The sequence below is a fragment of the Mus caroli genome, unplaced genomic scaffold (assembly GCF_978045245.1).
Source record: "Mus caroli unplaced genomic scaffold, Mus_caroli_1 scaffold_1, whole genome shotgun sequence".
Lineage (NCBI taxonomy): Eukaryota > Metazoa > Chordata > Mammalia > Rodentia > Muridae > Mus > Mus caroli.
Window position 1 is genome coordinate 71,075,485 of NW_028227256.1, and position 22,593 is coordinate 71,098,077.

General features: G+C 50.4%; 1 protein-coding gene across 19 annotated transcripts in view; it reads right to left on the bottom strand.

The window, feature by feature from the left end:
- Positions 1-22,593, bottom strand: part of Tns1 (tensin 1) — a 213,544-nt gene that overhangs the window by 64,507 nt on the left and 126,444 nt on the right. For all 19 annotated transcript variants that reach the window (XM_029474293.2, XM_085838301.1, XM_029474288.2 and 16 more), the window contains 12 exons: positions 22,269-22,324; positions 20,419-20,599; positions 18,480-18,530; positions 17,417-17,539; positions 16,992-17,056; positions 15,637-15,720; positions 11,561-11,673; positions 11,170-11,230; positions 10,998-11,073; positions 10,314-10,443; positions 7,560-7,625; positions 6,430-6,546 (listed from right to left, as the gene is read on the bottom strand). In XM_029474293.2, the coding sequence (XP_029330153.1) occupies positions 6,430-6,546; positions 7,560-7,625; positions 10,314-10,443; positions 10,998-11,073; positions 11,170-11,230; positions 11,561-11,673; positions 15,637-15,720; positions 16,992-17,056; positions 17,417-17,539; positions 18,480-18,530; positions 20,419-20,599; positions 22,269-22,324 (1,123 nt within the window). The remainder of the gene's footprint in view (positions 1-6,429; positions 6,547-7,559; positions 7,626-10,313; positions 10,444-10,997; positions 11,074-11,169; positions 11,231-11,560; positions 11,674-15,636; positions 15,721-16,991; positions 17,057-17,416; positions 17,540-18,479; positions 18,531-20,418; positions 20,600-22,268; positions 22,325-22,593) is intronic.

Genomic DNA, 22,593 nt, shown 5'->3' on the forward strand with positions numbered 1-22,593 from the left:
GGACAGGACAGTCCCCAGCCTTCAGGGAGCAATGCTAGGCAGGTGGCTGGCAGGTGTCGGGGCGTGGGGGTTGTGTCCTCTACCAACAAGGTCACACCAAACTTGTATTTGAATCCACAGATTGATCCGGCATATTGGAGAAGATTCCTCATTTGAGGGATTGGAAGAGGAGCAGCAGCCAATTCATCAATATGCATGTCAATGTCACTACAGATATCCCCCAGTGAGACAGAGTCCTAGCACCTCAGTGTCTCTCTGCCCAAGGGGCCAGGAGGGCAAAGCCAGTCTCTCCGCTATGGCTGACCAGAAGAAGTCTTACCAGATGGCTCACTCAAACCATCCCACAGGATGTGACATATCAAGAACAGAGGCTTCCATCAACAGCTTTTCATTCCCTCCTTCTTCTCCCACCTATCTTAAAGTCACAGCCCAGAAGAGCTGACTTCTTCAATACCCAGTGACAATTTCTTAGCAAAATCCAGCTTGAGAGCCCAGCCTTGTGGTGCAGCACTCAGGAGGCTAAGGCAGGACATCTCAGTCTCAACACTAACCTGGGTATCATGTTTAAATCTGGAACGCCTCCACATACTTGTGTCTTAAATGTTTGGCCCCCTGCTTGTGGATGATTTTGAAGGCTTTTAGGAGCAGGACATGTCTGGGGAACCGCCTGCTAGAGGTTGGCTTTTGAAAGTGATGCCACCCCTTGATCCAGTGGTCTCAGCCTTTGGATGGGTCCTCTCCCACACCACACCTCCCCCATTCCTGCTGCTATGGAAGAGCTGTCTCTTACTGCCACACCATCTCTATCATGATGGGCTGAAGTACCTTTAAATCCATGAGCCCAAACCCCTTCCCTCTATAAGATTCTTCTGTTGAGTATATTAGATACACACACAGACACACACACGAGGAGCAGATGGGGAGAGGCACATAACAGCTAATACGCTGGACCCCACAATAAGTGTGAGGTTAGCCTGGGCAACATGATCAGTGTCAGGATAACCTGAGATGCCTATAAGGACCTTCACTCAAAAACAACAAACAAAATCAGCCCCTTAAGGCTGAACCCCAGGTGTTCAACACACATCCTTGAAAAACACAGGCAGACCCTGTGTTTTCTGGGGTCATCTGAAATCTGCCTCTCACACTCTAACAGGCATGTCCTGCATCTCAGGGAGAAGTTTCAGGAAGCCAAGAATTGCAGATGCCTTGACAGAGTGCCCAGGGCCCCATTCCCAAGGTGCACATCTCTCCCTCTGTTGCACTGTGGCAGCTCAGAAGACCTCCTACTCCCCAGCTTCCCCACTCCTATGCCTGGGGTGGGGAGTAGGGCCACCATCAAGGGTCTTCTGTCATCTGACTTGTGCCCTAGGGTTGAAGGAAAGTGGGACCCAAGCACCGGGAGCCCGTCTCTTCCTGAGAGATGAGGAAACCTTGCCTTTCTGTGTAATAAACCTTGCAACCCACACATCCCTAGGGGCTTCAGAGCAGAACACAGAGGATACAAGAACATCATAGAGACGTAGTTTCTTCCTCTCTGTAGTGCTGCTCCAAGCTGGATGGACAGGGGCTGCTGGTGGGCAGGTCTGGTGGCCCGCACCGGCCACCTGAGTCTCAGCCGCTGAAGCCAGACTTGCCAAAGGTCTTCTATGGTACAAGGCTGAAATAGCCTGGGCTGCCTCAGATTCTATCCTAGGGGATCTCCTGAGAGTCAGGACCCTAGTGGGAGGAACTGGAGGGAGGAAAGAGCTTGGCCTCCCACCAGGAGGGAGTGGGAGCAGCATGTGGGCTTCAGCCAGAGACTCTACAAGCCAGAGAGGTTTCCAGACCTGATGACAAGGAACTCAAGAGTCACAAATCCACAGACCTCCGATTCTAATGGTTATTTGCCCAACTTCTCAGTGGTAGCAGGCAAGCAAGTTCTAGAATGTTCATACACGTTCATAAATGTTCTTCTCTTCCCACCTTGAAATGTTCAAGTTAGGACTAGTAAACTTTCTATGTTCTGTAAGCACAAATACACACACACAAACACATGCATGTGTACACATGCATACCAAACACATACAACCCGCCACAGGCACACATGTGTGTAAATGCAGCACAGTGATGACCAGAAGAGGAGCCAACTCCAATGTGAAGTCTGAATTTACCAGCGCTTTAGGGATTCCATCGTGCCAGAGTAACCAGAGATAAGACAGGACTAGCCTTATCGTCATGGTGTCAGAGAAGTGCAGAGAAGAGCAAAAGGGCAGAGGTGAACAAAACCAAGTGGCTTTATGATCACTTCCTACATGGTCCAGGTAGTCAAGATAGTGCTCAGTCAATGATATCTGGGGGAAGGAGGGTTAACCAAAAGTACCCAGCACCCAGAACTGTGCTATCACTCTGTCACCACCACCACCACCATCATCACCAGTAGCAGCAGCAGCACCATCATCATGGCTGGTTTAGAGCTGGAAGCCCCTTTAGGAATCCAGCCCCCTTAACTCATTGATAAGGAATCTGAATCTGAATCGATAAGGAAGCTGGGGAAGAGTAACTCTCCTGATGTTGGAAGCAAGTGTCCTGAGTCTCAAAAGAGTCTCAGAGCCCAGATGTAGATGATTCCCAAAGAGTAGAGGGAAAGGGGACAAGGACCTCTGAGGAGGGCAGGACTCATAAAACCCCATCTTTTGTCTTATCCACTCCACCACGGTCACCACAGACCCATGGTCACCACTAACCCAGAGTCCTGCCAGCACAGCACTTAGCAAACGCTGAACTTCTGGCATTGACCCTCACTGACTCTGAACACCACCTCTAGGTGGAAGGTCCTGTTATGGTACAGTTTTTTTTACAGACATGGTCTCAGAAGAGGCACAGTGGCTTCACCAAGGATCACAGGTTTACACATGAGCTCACAAACAAAGCACTTGACTCTTAGATTCCACACTGGGGCTCTACAGTACAGAGCGGTCTGTTTTACCTGTCCTCAAGTTTTCTGTCTTCTGTGCATGCATAATCCAGCCCCCTTTGGAGCTAGATAGCTAGACATAGACCTTGGTTTCTTTTAGCCAATGAAATGTGAGCAGAAAGAACAGGTCAGTTCCTGGCAGGAGTCTAGTACACATCAGAGTCCTCTTCCTGTGGTGGCAGCGATGAGAGACACTTCTAGATGGAACCACCTTTACCAGGAAAACTGTAAGGAACAGAGGCCTCATCTCATCCTCAATACACAGACACCTTGAGCAGGAAGTATACTTGGCTGGAGGAAGCCATGTGAATGGGGCTGTTTGTTACTGCAGCATCTGTTGGCCTGTGCTGACTGATACAACCACTCTGCCTTTTCTTTACGCTGGAGCTCAAGAGTTGAGAAGTTAGGATCATCTCAACCTCTCATAAGCCCCAAAGGAAACACTGTTTGAGCTCAAAATGAGAAGACACGCCTATATCCTATTTCTATAGAGACTAAAACTGAAGAGCCACAGGAAGGGGTCACCAGGGATGCCCAGGACCCAAATCTCAGGCCTCCTAGACCAGATCTTCCTCTCCATCTCTCTGTGTCATACCTCTGCATTTCTCTTCTCACTTGCTGCCTGTTTGTAGTATCTTCCCCTACCCTACCCCCCATCTCTCTCCCCCCAAAAAAAGAAGTCAGTCCTTGGACAACCTTACCTCCATAGTCACCCAGACCAGAGACTCCTGGCTGTAGATAAGGGACTCCTCTTAGCTGAGACAGAAGAACTGAAGAGGGTTAGAACTCTCCCTTAAGAAAATATATGGTCTCCCCAGAGCCCAGAAAACCAAGAAAGCTTGGACATCAGACCAAACCCCTGGCCACCCGCCCTGGCTCATCTGGGAACCTCACACAAACAAAATCCAGAAGCAATGGATACCAGCATCTTTGCCATCCTCACTAGGCCTGGGATGAACTTTCTTCTGCCATCACCCTGGTGTCCAGTCTGAGAATCTGCTTCCATGCTCCCACTTAGCCAGCATCAGCCCTGGCTCCCTAATCTTTACTCCCAACAAGTTGATGACCAAGGAGTCAGAGGACATCAAGCAGAGAGCACCAGTGCAAATTGGCTTCCTGGCTCCTCAGAAACAGAGGAGCCATCCCCACCCTGTTACTGAAACTTGTTACAGAGAGTGGTGTGTTGGAACCCTCTGGAAGAATTTGGACACTGCTCTGTGCAGCATAGGCAAAAACAAAGCCCTGTCCCCACCCTAAGGGGTGCTGGGACCAGGGCATGGGGGTTCAGAACTCAAGCCAAGGAACTAATGGGACTCCTGGAGGCTCACACAGTGGTGTCAGCCAAGGCCAAGCTGGCAGCCTCCACACCAACCCTGAGAGAGGTGTGGGCAGATTTGAGGAGGAGGGAAGCAGGGACCAGATAACTCTCCACCACAACCCAGGAGACCCAGGACCCTCACTTCTCCCCAGTCAGAAACCCAGGGCTGAGCCATCCTTCCCCTCTGGGTCACAGGCTGCGGGGCATGGTAGCTACGTGAAGAAAGAGTTGGCTAAAGCAAAAGAAAACCACTAAGGCAGGTCCTACTCTATTATGTTTACGATTCCACATGAGAGGACTAAGGGATACAAGCATACAGAGAGAGACATGTGCAGATAGACGTACAGCAATGGCAGACAGAGCCTATTTTCAATATGGGCTCCCATCTCTTTCCTCTGTTCCTTCACTGTCTCGTGCTCCCAGAGTAGGCGCAGATAAACCACACTCTCCCACAACTAAGGGGATAAGAGGTCCCCGCTTCCCTCTTGACCATTAGCCACAAAAAAAGGCATCTTTCTTCCTCTGGGCCTCAGCCAGGGGCAGCCCTGGGGTCTCTAGGCCCAGGGGGAATGCAGTCCAGGGGCAGGCAGCAAGGAGCACACAGTCAGAGTGCAGAATAGCTATTCCCTGGCAACCATCCCAGCCTCAGCTCAGTCAGGCCAGGCAAGGAAAGGGACAGCAGAGTCCTGATCTGCCCCTCTATGGGCAGAGGGCCAGCTTTTCTGTCTGCAAATAGGAGCCCCTCTGTCCTGATAGGACCAGCTGACCTTTTAACTGGCCTAAGGTCCTGCCAGCTCCATCTCTTTACTAGGGAATTAGATCATGGGATGAGGGCTGCAGAGCCAGCCATGACATTCCCTTGTCTGTCCTGCCTGTCCTCTGAATCCACCTGCTACCCCAGGTTTCCCTGTTCAGACCCTGGCCCTCTGTTCTCCTTCTTTCCCTCAGGCTCACACCATCCATTCCTTCTGGTCCTTAATTATTCTACCTTTGATTCTCTTGGCACTTCAGAGCTCATGAAATATTTTTTAACATTTATCACTGCATTGCATCTGCACCAGGGAGATGGTGAGGCATTAAAAATGCCTTCAAATTGCCAAGTGTTCTTGTTAAAAATGCAAACTTCCCCAAAATGAGAAATGATGAGGCTGGCAGCAGCTTCCGAAACGATTGATTCCATCCTCAATTCTACCCCAGGCCCAGGCCACTCCACCACTCAGAAGATGGGAACTGGGGGTGTGGGGTGGCCACAGTGGGAGATGAAGGCTCCCTGAGAGAATACAAGGGCAAACCACCAAACCTGTGGTGTTGCACATATATTCCCTTCATGGAACCTCTGAATTCTAATCTTCCTTCCCTCCTCCAGCCTCTCTGATAGCTACTGATGTCTGTAGCATGGCTTTCTGGATAGAGCAGTACTGAGTAGGCTGCCTGGACGAGGATGACAGGGGACATCAATACAGAGGTAAACAAGTGAGAGTCCCAGGCTACGTTTTTCCTCCCCAGTTCAACTCCATCGACAAAGGAAGCTTTGGTGGGGAAAGGGGTTTGGCACTGGTGTCCTTAAGAAGGCACAGCCTGGGTCTGAGGAGGAAGTCCTAATCTTGCCTTTCAGAAGATCTCAGTTGCCCCAATTTTAAAAACAGATACAGGGGACCCTCTAACGTTCTGCCATCTTGTAGATGAATCAGAAAGCAAACCTAGGGCCAGAGCCAAGGGGCCATCGCAAGGTCACTTAGCTTCATGTGCTGTCTAGCAAACTCTTTTCACAGGCTCCACCCCTCGTCCCTCCAAACAAACAAATGGACTAATGGACTGCCACAGACTATGGAATATGTTGGTGTTTGCAGCCACGTGTCTACTCTGTGGCTTTTTTTTTTTAACATCTTGAAACCCCACACTGAGTTCTAGATGCTTTTGCTGGATCTCCATGCAAGCTCTTAGACCCCAAATACTGCTTCTATGTATCCATGCTCTGACCTCTAGGAACACAGAGAGCGGCCTGGAGTTACCCAAGGGCAGGTTCCAAAGAGACGGAACAAGGACTGACAGCTACACTTAAAGCCACCTCCTCTATGGGTACTCCAGAGAACTAAGGTTACACAGGCCAGGGCTGGCCAGTTCATCAAGAGCCTGGCAGCCAAGGGTCACCTACCTTCCATGCCATCCTCACGATGCCCACTAAAGTTGTCATAGGAGTCCCAGCGGATGAGGGGGTCGGAAGTGTTATAGTCTACAGATACACTGGGCCCATTCTCCAGGTGTTCCATGCCTATGGGGAACCAGCAGGAGACAGGAAGAGATTAGCATGTAGTAAAACAAAAGGCTAGAGCGCTCCAGTGGGTCATCTCTGAGGTACCCGCTTGTTTTCTTGGATGTCTAGGGTGGGACAATAACTTGGGTTGCCTGCAGACCCTGGACGTCCCAGACTAGGTCAGAAGGGTAAATCAGGACAAGGTACTGAAAAGGGAGACACACCACACACCACACACCACACACACACACACAAGAAAGCAAGCACCCACCCATGTACTGCCCTGGGGCAGGAGCAAGGGTCTACCCTGGAGACTGGAGAAGGGAGAAGGGGCAGGCTTATCCTGAACAACCCATAGGTGGGGACAGCAGGGAAATTACAACTGTGACTTTGAAAAGACACAGACTGGAAAGGTCATCCCAGGCCTGCCCCTGTCCCCTACTTTAGACATGCATTTGTAAGAACAGGCCAGTTCTCTTTTACATCCTCAGAGTCAGCACAGAAGCTAGTCAGGCCATTCAAGGTAGCCTATTTTCCTTGCTTGGCAGTCCTTTCTTTAGTCTACCCAGAGTTCCTTTGCCTGTAACCTAACTTCATCTCCTCCCATTCTGTTCTCAAATAAGATGAAGAGCAATTGGACTCTGTATTTAGAGTCTAGAAGAAGACAGCCTGTTTATTATTAAACTGGCCTTCAGGTTGAGCCACTTCAGTTCATAAATACCCACAATCCACCCAGCACCCCTGAATGTTCTCTGGGGGTGTCTTCCATCTGCCAAGGCCCTCAGTTTCTGACTATAACAAGATGGTGACCTAAAGGGACCAGAACAGTTTAGTCACCTTGGCGCCTCACTGTCTGCATTTATTCTTGTTATATAGAAAGTAAGGCGCTGGGTCAGGTGTAGCTGGGAACTTTACCTTGGCCTGCTCTAAATCACAAGGAACATCATGTTTATAGAGGGACCGTGTGCAGATGCTGAGAGTGATACAGGGACAGGTGAAGGTGCAGGGGAGGGATGGCAACTGGTCTATACCTTGAATTTTCTCTGGTCCATAGGAAAAGACAAACTCCACTTTGCCATAATCAGGAAATCGATCATCTGAAATGAAAAGGAAAACAGAAAATGGGCCACAGACTCCCAAAGAGAAAAGAATTCAGTCACACATGCATACATGGTTAATAATACAATGACATGTCTACATTTGCCTTTTTCACAGAGGAAACTGTACATGCAAAGTGAAAAAAATATTTTGAGATAGCCTCTCATGTAGCCCAGGCTAGCCCCGAACTCACTATGTAGTTAAGGACTGACTTCAACCTCCTGCCCTCCTTCTGCCTCCATCCCATGAGTATTGAAATTATGGAGATCAGACTTGGGGCTTCCCTCAGACACCATGCTGGCTAGTTTTATGTCAACTTGACACAAGCTAGAGTCACTGGAGAAGAGGAAGCTTCAACTGAGAAAATACCTCCGTAAGACTGAACTGTAAGTAAGCCGGGAGGGAATTTTCTTAATTAGTGATTGATGGAGGAGAACCCAGCCCATTGTGGGTGGTGCCATCTCTGGGCTGGTGGTCCTGAAAAGGCAGGCTGAGAGAGCCATGAGGAACAAGCCAGTAAGCAGCACCCTCTATGGCCTCTGCAGCATCTCCTGCCACCAGGTTCTTGCCCTGCTTGAGTTCCTGTCTTGACTTTCTTTGATGATGAACTGATGATGATAAGCTGAACCAGCCCTTTCCTCCCCAGCTTGCCTCCAGCTCTGTGGTGGTTTGAATATTCCTGGCCCGGAGAGTGGCACTACTAGGAGGTGTGGTGGTGTTGGAGGAAGAGTGTCACTTTGCGGGTGAGCTTGGAGACCTTCCTCCTAGATGCCTAGAAGATAGTCTCCTGGAGGCCTTCCGATCAAGATGTAGACTCTCAGCTCCTCCAGCGACATGCCTGCCTGGATGCTGCCATGTTCCTGCCTTGCTGATAATGTACTGACCATCTAAATCTGTAAGCCAGCCCCAATTAAATGTTCTCTATAAGAGTTGCCAGGGTTATGGAGTCTGTTCACAACAATAAAAACCTTAACTAAGGCAAGCCCCAAGTTGGCCATGGTGTTTTATCACGTTAATAGTAACCCTAACTAGGACAGATATTGGCAAGGCTTCCGTTTGTGGGTCTGGTGATTCTCGATGGTTCGCCAGACTAGCACCATGCAAGAGGAAACTGGAAACACCCACCCCCATTTCATTCTCTCTGTCTCTCCTCAACCTCCTTTTGATTTTGTCAACTCCACCTTCATCTCCCCCTCAAGACTGATTATAATCTGTCCTGAAACTCACGAGGCCTTCCATGTCAGTCCTCCTGGCTTGGATGCAAAGAGTTCTCACAGAACAACCTTTTTACCACGTGTCAGAGTACACAGGAGGGCCATCCCTCCTCTGAACTGGCTCCTCCATGCACTCTGCCTGGGCCTCAGCTGGCTTACATGACCAACCACCCCTTGTAGGAAGAGATTCCAACAAAGATCACATCTATTCTGTGGGACATCATCATGCTATGCATATATTCATCTCTATGAACGCCAGTTCACTCTTGTTTATGTCTTGAGAAACCATGGACTCTCAAGGGTGGGGTTTAACTGTTTTCTCTTTGTATCTCCAGGATCTAGAACATGTCTACCATGTTTTAACACACAAATGATGCTTGGTGGATGGGTGGCTAGGTGAGTGAGTATGCTAATGGGTGGATGGTGAATGTATGTGTGGACAATGTATGCATGCATTAGCAGGTGAGTGTGTGGATGGATGGATGGATGGATGGATGGATGGATGGATGGATGGGTAGATGATGGATGGATGATAGATGAATGAATAGATGAATGACAGACAGATGGATGAAAAGGCAGACAGACCAATGTGTAGATAACAGAACAAATATGCAAGTGGATGGATGAAAGGTGGATGGATGAATGGTGTGTTAATAGGTAAATAAAGGAATGAATGTACAAGTGGATGCAAGCATGAATCTGTGTGTGTGTCTGTGTGTGTGTGTGTCTGTCTGTCTGTATGAGTGTGTGTGTGTCTGTCTGTTTGTGTCTGTGTGTGTATGTCTGTGTGTATCTGTCTGTGTGTGTATGTCTGTGTGTATCTGTCTGTGTGTGTCTGTCTGTGTGTGTCTGTCTGTGTGTGTCTGTCTGTGTGTGTCTGTGTGTGTATTCCAGACCTGAAGATGATTTAGACAGAGCCTTAAGTGGGTAGAAGACTCCAGCCTCCCCTAACCAAATTTCTTCCTCCTTATTGCCACCATCCCTTCATACATGCACCCCTCTGCGGGATCCTTGTTTCCAGCCTCAGCTGGCCCCACAAGACATTTTCACATTATCACGACAGAAACTACATCATGTTTCTCTTTGATTCCAGCACTTAATACTGATCCCAATATTAAGACACCTGGGAATACTAGAAAACTGACTCCCGGTGGTTACAGGGGACAAGGCAGATAGAAAAAGAAAGACAATATGGAGCAAGCAATAGAGAAAGGTGGGAGGCACAAACATCCCAGAGGTCCTGGGTGCAGGGAACCAGAAAGGAACTGGGCTTGGTCTCGTTCCTAGGCCACCCCAACCTAAGTCCTGACTGGTCCCATTCTCCTTCAGTCCCCTCACACTGTCACCCCTGAGACTGGACAGACCACATGGTTCAGAGAAGATGGTTCCTGCATCTGCGACACCATCTCACACTGGGCTCCTCTCCTGCTACAAGAAGAGGCAACCCCATCCTGCCCCCATCAGGGAGCCCACCTTTGAAGGCTTCATCCAGATCTTCCTTCCCAAAAACAACCCCCAAGTCATGGATGGCACAGGTGTGGAACTGCACTCGGAAGATGACGTCTCGAGCCGGGCTCCGGAACTTCTTGTGATAACACTTCAGCTGGATGAGAAGGGGGAAAAGGGGGGAAAGTCAAGTCTCAGAGAGCCTCCTGATTGGCTTCATCAGCTGAGTCCCAAGTCTCACCCCAAACCCACAAGAGAGAGGTCAGCAATACCAAAAAAGACCTCAGAGCTCTTTGGGAGACTTCTAGAACAGAAGAGAAGGGGAACAGTCTGGCGTTGTGGGGAATAATACACTCCCAGTGTTCCCCGAATAGAGGTGGGCATTCAAAAAGGCAATGTGCCTTAAACTATGGCAAGCAGGATTGGCATTAGGACTCGGAGTGTCTTTGTCACTAGTCTAGAGCTAGAAGGTCACAGTTCACACTGAGTGGCAGTTCCCTGAAGATGTCCCAGAGCAAAAGATGAAGCTAGGGAAAGAATATTCTCTCCAAGGGAAGAAGTTGGATCATGATGATGTGTGTCTGGGAGGGATACAGGAACCCACAGTTCTAAACTCAAACTTGCAGGGGAACAGTCGAATGTCCCATGTCCCCAGGGTAGGTCAGGAACAGGACAAGAGAAGGGATACTTGAGAAGGAGGGTAGAGCTCACCAAGATGTCTCCCTTCAAGAGCAGCCCTGGTTCAATGGTGATACAGATGCTGGCCTGGCTGTCTCCAGGGATGTTGCTGAGGGAGAGAGGTAACGAGGGAGCTCTGCTGAGGAAACAGCCTCAGCTCTCCCTTCCTCCTGACCCACCCCATCCTCCTTCACAGACCACTTACTAAATGCCAGATGTGTACACAGGTTGCATGGCTTGGTAGATGCGGAGAAAGGGCCGGCACCCTGTCAGAGAAGGGGAGGGGAGTGTGAGGTTAGAACCAGAAATGGTTGGAGGGAGGAGGGACAAAGAAGGAAAGGAGGGAAAAAGAAATAAAAAGAAGGAAACATGAACATAAAGGAAGCCTAACTTCCCTTCTCAGTCATTTTAAATAGGCAAAACATCCACTCCTCCAGTGTCTTCTGCCACCAGGCATGACCAGGTGTCAACCTGACATTGCAGAGTAGGGTTGAGCTCACTAAGCTCTGCTGAGAGCCCCACACAAGCCCAGATGACTCTACAGCTTACCACCCAAGAAGGAAATAGAGGCTGGAGGGAAGGGATGGGGCAGGTACCTCCTTTAGACTCAAAGTTGGGGATGCCGTGCATGATCACATGATGCAGAAACAAAGGCTTGTTGTTCATTTTGATGGAGCCAGAGAGTAGGCCACTGAAGTAGTGCACATATCTGCGCAGGAATAAGGTGTCATTAGTGAAGGGACTGTGTAGTCCCTTCCAGCCATCCACTCACCCACCCAGCCATCCACCCAGCCATCTACCCAGCCACCCGCTCAACTATGTATCCACCCACCCACCAGCCTTTCCACACATCCATCTACCTACCTATCCCCTTACCCACTCATCCGCCCATCCTCCGCCCACCCATCCACTCAACCACCCACTCACATATCCATTCACCCAGTCACCCACCCATCCTCCCCATCCATCCATCCATCCATCCATCCATCCATCCATCCACCCACATATTTATCTACCCCTCTATACATTCATTATTTATCCATTCTTTAAGAACACCACCGTAGGCTACCATCTACCCCCATACACATGACACATGCACCCACCCAGATGCCACATGATAGTTGAGTTTTCCCAGCCAGAGCATGCCTCCAAACTTGCTGAGCCCCAGGATGGAAAAAAAAAAAAAAAAATCTGCAAATTTCAGAGCCTGGAACTCACTTGGCGTTCTCTAGCACCCTCTCGTGGTGAACATGAGTATCTCTCTCATGTCTCATTCCCAGCCCAAGCATCAAGCAAACACCCCTAAAAACTTACTGAGGCAAACCTTGCTTAGACCCTGATATATTCTCTCTCTCTCTCTCTCTCTCTCTCTCTCTCTCTCTCTCTCTCTCTCTCTCTCTCTCTCTCTCTCTCTCTCTCTCTCCCTCTCCCTCTCTTTCTCTCTCTCTCTCTCTCTCTCTCTCTCTCTCCCTCTCCCTCTCTTTCTCTCTCTCTCTCTCTCTCTCTCTCTCTCTCTCTCTCTCTCTCACACACACACACACAGAGCAAACAGTAAAAGTTTGATAACTACAATACTTATTTTATTTCTTCCTAAACGTATGGAATTTTGTATATTAACTTCTTGACTTGGGATCTGAGATAATTAACTTCCAATAAGTAATAAATAAGCTGGTTTGTACTTGGGGTTTTTTGTTTCTTTGGAGGTTTTATTTATGCTGTGTGTGTGTGTGTGTGTTGCTAAAGATTAGACCTGGGGTCTCCTGCATGCTAAGCAGTCAACAGACTGAGTCATATTAGCAGCTCCAGAAACCTCCCAGTTCTTCTAATAAAAATCTTGCTGCCGGAACAGAAGGACTGGGCCACCTTGTTTCTTTCCAGCAGAGACAGAAAGCCAGGTCCAGAAAGAGTTGTGACACACATCAAGATCACATAAATCAGGGGATGGAGAGGGAAGGAAAGAAGGAAGTCTAGACTTTGAAGCATCTCCAAACCACAGGTCAGTCCTCTGGTGCTGGCTGATTGACATTTCCGCTTTTTCTGATTCTCCAGAGAGCCAGGTTGAACCAGACAAACCAATCAAATGCAGCCTGGGACTCTATAATAGCCAATAGCTCCACAGGAGGGTAAGACTCTAATTATGACACCAGAAGACCTCTCCCCACCCCCATCTCTTGGCCCCTAGGCCCTCCTCCAGTCCCCAGTCCCTGAGCCTGGGTGGGGCCATCTCAGTCTCCCCTAGCAAGATAATCTGATGGGCACTGCCAGCTCCTATTCAGGGCCCTGTCCAGCCCCCCCTGGCCCGTTACTCAAACCGGAAACCTGGAATGGCAGGTTTCCATCAGATCTCCTGACCAGGCCAACAGGATGTGTCTGTGTTCTGGGGACAATGAGTCCCGAGGGCGGGTGACAATGAGTGAGTGATCCACAGGCAAAGCCCCTCCCTCTCACTCCTTGCTTTCCCTGTCCAACTACCAGGTTCCCTGTGAGCACCACTGACAAGGGAACAGAGGGAAAGTGGCGGGGAATGTTCCGGAAGCCAACAGCTGCACTTTCTCATGTGTGTAGAGAAGGTGGCCTGCCCCCAACACAGGCACTGGCCCATGGGATCTGTTGGCAGACATGAATAACGCACACAGTCAAATTCACGTGACAACTGCATTGCACACAGGCATGTGAGGAGGATTGGACCTCTTCTCTTTCTCATTAGGGGAAGCTTGGTCTCTGCTGCTCGGCATCACAGCGACTGTTCAGCCCACCGTCTCCAAGCCTCAGTGAGGCACAGGGATGTTCCACATCCTTACTCATAAGTAGACTAACCTTCAGGACCAAAGGTGACTGAGACCAAGCTGTCCTGTGCCCATGACAGACCCCCCCCCCCGGAGCTGGTAAGTGGTATCCAACCTTCACTGAAGGCTTCTAGGAGGCCAGTAGTCAGTGAGGATGTGCTGTTGGGAGGTGCTGGGCTCCTGGGTACCTGGCAAGTACTTGTGCACTTGTATTTGGACTTCCAACTACAATGGCAACAGTCCTCAGGACCGACTGCAGCTCCTATCCAGATAAGCAAGGTGAGCACATGGATGTGTGTTGGGAATCCTCAAGTATAAAGAGGCAGAAAAGGCCCTTGGAATCTACAGCTAAGTCCTTAGGGGCTCCAGAAGCCATGGGAGGCTTTAGCCTCCAGCCTTCCTGCCTGCTCTGCCCAGCCCCCCTACTCTTGGTCAGGTCTCCCCACTTCCACCCTGCCCATTCAGACCTTACCCCTGGCATGCGTTTACTCTGACCCAGCCCCATTGGCTGCCAGGCACTCTAGCAGTCGTGGTTTGGCCTCTGCAGCAACTGTCTGTTTGTAAGCAAGCACTTGCCCACACGCGTCCTTGTGTGAAAGATTTAGTGCCTTGTCCTTGGTGTGAGAATGGGGTTGAGCCAGCACAGGCAGTTAGCAGGCCCACCACACACAGCCATACCAGAATTCCTACTTTCTAGGTCTCCAGTCTAGGGTTGGGCTGCTTGCTATGACTGCAGCCTCCCCGGGACCGGTTTACCCTTGATGCTGCTCATGGACCCTGTGGGTCAGACATCACTGAATGTCACAGGTATCATCTATGGACAGATCCCTGAAAGGTAGCAGGCGGCAGTGCCAGAACTGACCCTGACTCCCAGCATCCTAGCTCTTGCCTACATTCCAGCTCAGCCACCACTCACTGCGGCCCCTGGCCCTGGCTCTACCCTGACCTCAAGTGTCTCATCCGTAAAAGAAGGGTCCCCTGGATATCATCAGTGGCCCAGGTAGGGCTTCAAAGTCATCTCCACCAGAGATTCCAGGCTGTCTCCATAAAAACAGCCAGTTCTGTCCATCACCCCCCTATACTCTCCAGAGTGGGTCTTCTCTTTCTTCCCTTCTTTCTCTCTCTTCTTTTTCTCTTTCTCCTTCTCTATTCCATTTCTCCTGTCTTCTCTCTCTCTCTCTCTCTCTACTCTGCCCTCTCTCCCTATCCCTCTGTTTCTACCTCTCTGTATTCTCCTCCAACCTCTGTCCTTCTTCATCTCCAACTCTTCCCCCCTCTCCATTTGGCTTTTTTTTCACTTGTTTAATGCCTATACTCTAAAAAGAACCACAGCTCCCTTAGGGAAAGGAAGGGACTCTGTTCTGTCAGCCTGGATGTCCCAATACCCACTGCTACAGCAGAGTTCCTCAACTGTGGCAATGAATGACTCCATCTGGTTCTGCTTCCTGTCTGGGCTATTATTATGACACTCCAGTAAGAATGTGTGGCTGGGGCCCTTAGCAAAACATTATAAATTCTTCTGAGAGAAGGTGTCTCTTATAGAGCTATCTATGACCTCCCAGGGCAGGCATTAGGGACATCAATGTATGTGTACTCATCCAGAGGCTGGAATGACCCTGCCACTAGGGCCAACCAAGAGCAGCATGTGTCTTCCTTACATGGGGGCTTGCTCCCCTACAGTCATGCCATAACAGCATGTTTTCTGCTAGAGGCTGCCAAAGTCAACTGACACCCCAACCTATGGGCACCACCATACCTGTGTCACTGCAGGCTAAATGCCCATGCTTAACACACCCTCAATTAAGTAGCTGTCCACCCCCTGAGAGTACACAAGGCACAGTATCCACCACAGGAAAGCACAGATTGGGCTGGTCCCAGGCACCCACCTCCTCTGGGATGGCTGGCCAATGGGCACGATCTTGTCCTCATAGAATCTCTTCATTGCAAACCGGTCCAGAGCCTGGTCAGCACTGTGGGCAGACACAAGACAGTCAAAGAAGCCCACTCCTACACCCAAGGGCCTCTTGTCCCCTCCCTCAGAGCCCCAACCCCCAGGCTTGTACAGCCCTCACCCAAGTCTGGTCACTGTGGAAGGTCATACCCCTCCTCAAAACATGCTACACTGAGAAGCCTTCAGGAAGAGCATGCTCAAGCATCTCCAATCTGTGTGGCACAGGACTCAGCCAGGGACTCTACAACCTGGCGGCCTGGGCACCTATCTCTAGACTGCTATTAATTGGCTCCGGGGACGTAATCCTTTCCATCAAACCTCATGCCCCGCATCAAACAAGGCTTAAAGGAGGTTGGATGAGGTGATATCCATAAGGGCTTGCCAGCCATGGGTGCATACATGTCCACTCAGCAGACACAAGGACCACTGAGACCCTCCACACAGCATACAGAGATAATTCTGGTATTCCAACAACTTTCAGTCCTGTTTAGAGTAAATGCAAAGTCCTCGTTAAGGCCACCAAAGCCATTGTTCTCTGTTACCTGACTGTCCCCAAGCCTTCTCTGACTCTATGGTCACCAGTCCCTTTTATTCCACCCACAGCTCCTCTCTAAGACCTACAGAAATTCTTTATGCCTTTAGAGCCACAGGTCCCCCGGCCACATGCCCGAGTCACTTCTGGTCTCTGTTTGCATAGCCACAACCATGGATGCTGCTGAGAGACTTGATTGGTATTTGAAGTCCTCCAGGGCAGGCCCTGGGCTGTAACCTCTACATTCTTTCAAGCGCCATTATAACATGGTCCTGGACACAGTAGCCTCTGGGTAGCCATGCTAGATGAACAAGCCTTCAGCCTCTGTGCTGAGTGGTGTCAGAATGGAATCTGCATACTGGCTGGTTCCTGTTCTTTCTCCCAAATACCCAGGCCAAAAGACATCCCCGCCGTGGGCTCGAGGTAACTTCCAGATTGTCCCCTGAGTCCAATTCTGATGCAGTTATCTCTTTCTGACTCCTTCCTGGATCGTTGAAGGGAACAGAAGGCAGCTGAGGGAGAATAAGCTGTTGTGTGGGTGTCTTCCACTTGGGAGGGGATGCTCTTCCTTGTTGCCAGCTGTTTCCATGCTGCCTCAGAGCTGGAGGACACTGTGTCTATCTCTGGGGGCTCCTGCACCTCTCATCCATCCTGCTCCTCTATCTGAGGGCAGCTCCTTGCCTCAAGGTGGGAGAGGGGTGTCCCCACATCAATGACCAGAGCACAGAAGCTGGGCTAAAAGACAGCTGACCTCTCACCTGGCTGAAATGTTGCTGTAGTGCAGATACGCTGCAATGACAACCCCAATCCTGCCTCGGTTTCCCTGAAAGAGGCAAAAAGCAATCATTGGTCAAAGAGGCTCTGCTGTCAAAAGTCCATCCCAAAGCCTAGGGGCCAAGGGTAAGAGAGAAGGGTGCTGTTCTGCAAAAAGGGGAACACTGGGGAGGGAGGCAGGAGGATGGGAGTCAGAAAAGTCAGTGCACCCTCCACCGCTAGACACATAGGTCACTGCCCTGCCCCCATGTGTTGGAGGTATTCTCTTAGGCAGAAGCTATCATGTTCTAGAATGGAAAACACAAATGGGTGGGTGAGCACAATCACATTATCTGAACACCCGGGCAGGTGTGCACATGCAGTTGTATACACACAGGTACATGTGCACGTGGACAGCCCCTGCTCTGACCTTGTTGTGGAGAACAACGACATTGTGGGGGTCTGCATTGAGCCAGGTGTCCATGGCCTTACAGACACTGCATATCTTCTCCAGGGCTGGTGTGTGCAGGTCAGGCCAGCCGAATTCCAGGACCTGTGATTGAGACACAAGTAAGAAAAAGAAAGCCTAGGAACTCCATCAAGCCAGTCAGCACAATATGGGGACAGTCACCAGCAGCCTGGCCTCTGTTCCTGTCCTGCCCACCAGTCCTGCTGACAGGCAAGGCTTAACAAGCAAAGGGCATGACCTGGGACCCAGGCTCAAAGTAGGGTCTTAGGCAAGCAATGTCCCTTTCCCAGAGCTATTGTCCTCACAGGGGTGTGCCAAGGTTTACAACATGAGACTGTGATCTCAAAGCTTCCAGAAAGGCCTGAGCCTAGCCCTTCAGCTCCCCTCCAAGGCCAGTTCAAGGCTGACAGGGTGTCAGAAAAGGAAAGGGTCCCCTGATGCTCACAGTCCTTTGGATACGCAGATTGCCCATTCCCAGCCCTCTGAGAGAAGTCTAAAGTGTGCAGAAGTGGGGCTTCCCAGTGGCCTTCAGCCCTCAAGGCCTCCTTCAGTCCTCTCTAATTTCACAAAACACTAAATGAAAAGAGCTGCTATTTGGCAGGGTCCACAGAGCATGCCTAAGCCAGATGTCCACTTTCAGACACACGATCTGAGGCCCAGAGCAATCTGTTGCTTGCTTAACATCCCATAATGACAGGCACCAGAATCCAAAATAGAAGCCAAGGTCCCCTCTCTAAAAACCCACTTAGCAAGCAAAATAAACCCTGGGGACAGGCACATATAGATAAGTCACAACCCCAGCCCCACTCCTAGAAACCTGTGTATTCCCTCTCCAGGACAGATGAGGTCAGAACCCACTGCGTGAAATTTCAGTTGTTGGTACTACAGTCCATTTTGCCAATCTGAGATACCCTTGAACTTGGAACTGTCATGGCACTAACATAAGAAGGGACTTGTTCTCTCTCCTGCTAGCCCAGGCTAGTCCAGGCTAGGCCCAGTCTTCCCAGAACAGCCACAGACTCACCTTAGCATGCAGCTTGGTGATGTCAGGCCTCTGTTCAGAGAGGTTGAATAGCTAGAAAGAGACAGAGGGAAAGACCAATAAGAGTGAGGGGGAAGATGTTGCAAGAGGGAGTTTGTCCCAGTTGTCAGGAGCCCAGCCACAGGCCAGCCATGAGCTCTTGGACTCCTATACCTTCGTTACTCTCTCCCCTAACGGAAGTTTCCACCACAACACACATGTTGGCCAGCAAGATCAGCAGTGAGTTCTCAGGAAAGGTGGAGGCTACCACACTCAGCCAGGCCCCCATGCAAGCGAGCATCCTGAACTTGGGATGAGAAGGGATGGAGCCCTGCCCACTGGTGCTGAGTGATAATGGCCTTCCCTCTCTGGCTTTAGAATCGAATCCCCAAACAAGACTGCTTCTCCATCTTCTACCACGTGGAGTCTACTCATATCCGAAATCCGACCCTGTCTCCCATGTTCTTGACCCCCTAAAGTGCTGTGCAGAATTGCCCGCCTCTATCTCACGACCACAAGTTTGACAGTCGCTGTCATATACCTGGAGGAGAGCAGACAAACTCTAGAATGGGCAGGAGGGAGGGGGCTCTGGAAGAACACAGACATCCTAGAACTCTGCATTCCTGAAGCCAGAGGACTCCAGATACTCCCAGTACCATTAAGTAACATACTTAAATGACATTAACAATGTCACAGAGTTGGCTTCACTCCCTCAGCAACGCCCATTTTGCAGATGGGAAAACTAATGGCCAAGATCATACATTCAGCTATCACGGAGGCAGAGTAAGAACCAGGACTTTCTGGTGTTTATAAAGCCAGGCACTTTACAATGCTCATCACAAATGATGGATGGACTGCTACAGAGGTCTTCAACATGCTCGTCCACTCAGAACTACAGAATCTGGGACCTTCGCAAGTACTTAGGGATCTTGTTAGGAGACACTCTTGGATGCAGGGTGATCGTAAGATGAACAACCGATGTCCTTATAACCAGAAGGTGGAGGCAGTGAATAGAGCCATGTGGCCACAAGCCAGGGAATGTCTAGAAGTACTGGGAGAGGTCAGGAGTGAGAAAGAGAGAAGGAAGGCAGTTTTCTCCAGGATTCAGGGGAACATGGCCTCCCTGACACCCAGATGCCTATCCTCTAGAACACATTCCTGACATTTTAAGCCAAATAGTGTGTGGTCGTTTGTTCCAGCAACCCCAGCACCCTTGTGCAACCTCTTCAGCCCAGCTCCGTTAAATGTGGCAGACAACACCCAGGGGTTCAGGGACCGCAGTCCAGCCCCCCCAGCCCCCACCAAGGGAGTCTATGACTCCCTTGAGAAAGGACCTAAGTCACCTTCCTGCTGTAGAGGAAATCTCTGCCAGCCTCCTCCCTAATATCAGGTAACTCTAGCCAGCCATAGGGCTCCCAAAACTACACAGAAGCAGCTCCACACAGAGACTTCAGCACTCTCTCTCTCTCTCTCTCTCTCTCTCTCTCTCTCTCTCTCTCTCTCTCTCTCTCTCTCTCTCTCTCTCTCTCTCTCTCTCTCCCTCCCTCTCTCTCCCTCCCTCTCTTTCCAGGGCTGTTCTGAAGGTAAAGAGGCTATCAGAGGACCTGGCTTGTGGTGAAGGCACAGCAAAGTGAACCTGAGTCCTTATTCTCTTCTTGTCAGCCCACTGACACATTCACACATTCTCTAAATCACACACGTACTCACACACATGCACTCACAAGTGGTCACACATTTTCACACTCCAATAACACACACCTGGCTCCAGATGCTACACTCAACGGCATACGCTCTCCCGAGAATCATCTCTCTCTAAGACAGAGTGAAACCCTGGGCCTTGCAGGATGCCCAGGGTAGAGAAGGGAAGGGCGCTGGCATGGGGAGTGGGCAGAGACTCTCGGTGTACAGGAAGTGAGCAAGAGGAAGGGTGAAGCCCACCCACCAGGTAGTTGCCCCCATGCTTGGACTTCAACATCTGAGCCACTTCACGGAGGTTGCTGCGGAAGTTCTCTTCATTGGCTGTGCTAGGGAAGGACACGGCGATGATGCGTTCGGTGACATACACCAGGTCCAGCTCACAACTGTCTTCCATGGCTCGGCTCACACTCATGTTTCTAGAGAGACTGAGTAGAGGATGGGCCCAGGTCAGAATCCAAGGATCCGGCCCCATTTCTAAAGCCCAGTCAGGCAGGCAGAAGTTTCTTAAAGGATCCTGATGGGGAAAGATGGCGCTCCCCAGGGACCCTGGAGCAGAGCCCTGGCCACCTCCATGCACTCAAACTGAGAAGACAGGAGGCCTCCCTGGGGAAGGGGCAGCTCAGGTGATACGCTCACATGGCTGGAACTGAGCCAGAGCCCAGGCGCATTCCAGCCTCCCTAAGGCAGGCTGACCCCTGCACTCTGTCCCCAGATCTCCCTGCAGAGATCATTCTTGGCCCAGGACTTCCTCATTCCTAGAGGCCAGAGAAGTAAGAGAGTGTGGGATGTTTGCTGCAGTAGTGGCCAAGCTTTATATTCCAGGGAGGGGTCCATGTTGCCCGCTGGGACAGCTCTTCCCCATCCTCCTCCTCCCTCCCCATCTAAGCTGTGCTCCTCCCATGAGGAGTGGGCAACACTTCTTGTTTTGTTAACCTTCGCTGTACTATATAGCAGTATGGAGTTGAGGCTGGAGCAGGTTAAAGTAGCAGATCCTCTGGGGTGGGGACAAAAAGCCCTGGGACATCAAGGGGCCTAGAAATATCTAGATTCTACCAGGGTTGACATGGTCCTAGATGTTTGGATGGGTGTAGAGAGAAGGAAGCCAAGGAAAACCTTCTCTGTTGAAATGACAGGGGTAGCTGCCCAGTTAAAAGTTGGACTTGAATTCTAATCACTCCTGTCCCTCTTGTATCTCAGCAACAGCTGGGCTACAGCTCTGACTACTGGTCTACCCAGGGGCCAGAAGCCACCTGCACATTTACCACAAACATTGATACAAAGTAGCCTGAGTGTCCTCCACTCTCCATAGTCCTGGCTCTAAAAGTCCTGCACCTCCCTCAGAAAAACTCATAAACCCAGACAATTCCTTTCTAGCCTTTCCCTCTGAGAGTCAGGGGAGGGAGAGGGGCCAAGACAGGCATGAATCAGAGGTGGCCATCCTGGGGTAGCGACCTACCACTGTCAGGATGGCTTCCAAGAAAGCTACAAAGATACAACAGTGCCACCAGCTGGACATGACTGACATCACAGCTCTAGGTTACCAAACTGTGAAAGGGGTGGGGTTGGAGGTGGGTGTTTAAAATAACCTTGATCTATAGGAACTGTAGGCAGAAATCATGACTGGAATCCTTACACATTTTGTGAGGCTCAGAGTGAAGGTAAGGAAGAAGGAGGTGGAGTGTGGGCAAAGCCTGGGGTCCTCCTGAGTATTCTTTTCCTATGTGGAGAATGATCACTCTGCAAAGACTTCCCACCATTAGAGACCTCATCCACAAAGAGACAGAACCAGCATGGGCCTTGATGGTGGCCCCCTGAGGGCCACTTCTGGGCAGTGAATGATCTTGAACAAGTCACTGCAGACACTCAGCAACTCATTTGCCAATACACAAACCTTCAGTGCCATTACAGGGACTAATGAGCTAATGTGGGGAAATAGAGAGTCCACCTCAAGGTCTGGTTTGGATCTCACAATGATGAAGGCAAAGGGCCACCAACTCCAGGCCTCTCACTACAGCTGTACAGCATCAATCTCAGGATCCAGGATGGGACACGAGAATGCCCATTTCCCATCCCTTCCCCATGTGCCAAGTATACCTGATAGGCTGTGATTGTGGTTGTGGCTGTATGCTTGGAGAAACTCTCATGGAGCCCTGGAAGAGAGGAAATGCATGGTATTACAAGAGATGGAGAGCACAGGAAGGGAGGAGCAGAGAGGAAGCTGGGTCATGGCCACCCACAGATCCTCCGTGACCAACGCTCCATCCCTACCACTCTACCACCCCAACACCCAGTCACAAAAACCCAAAGGCCAAAAGTACCTGCTGTGGGCAAGACCCAGACAGATGGAAAGAGAACATCTCTGATCAGACATACAGCCACCTGAGTGGCTCCTCTGCGCCAGAGACACACTTACCAACAG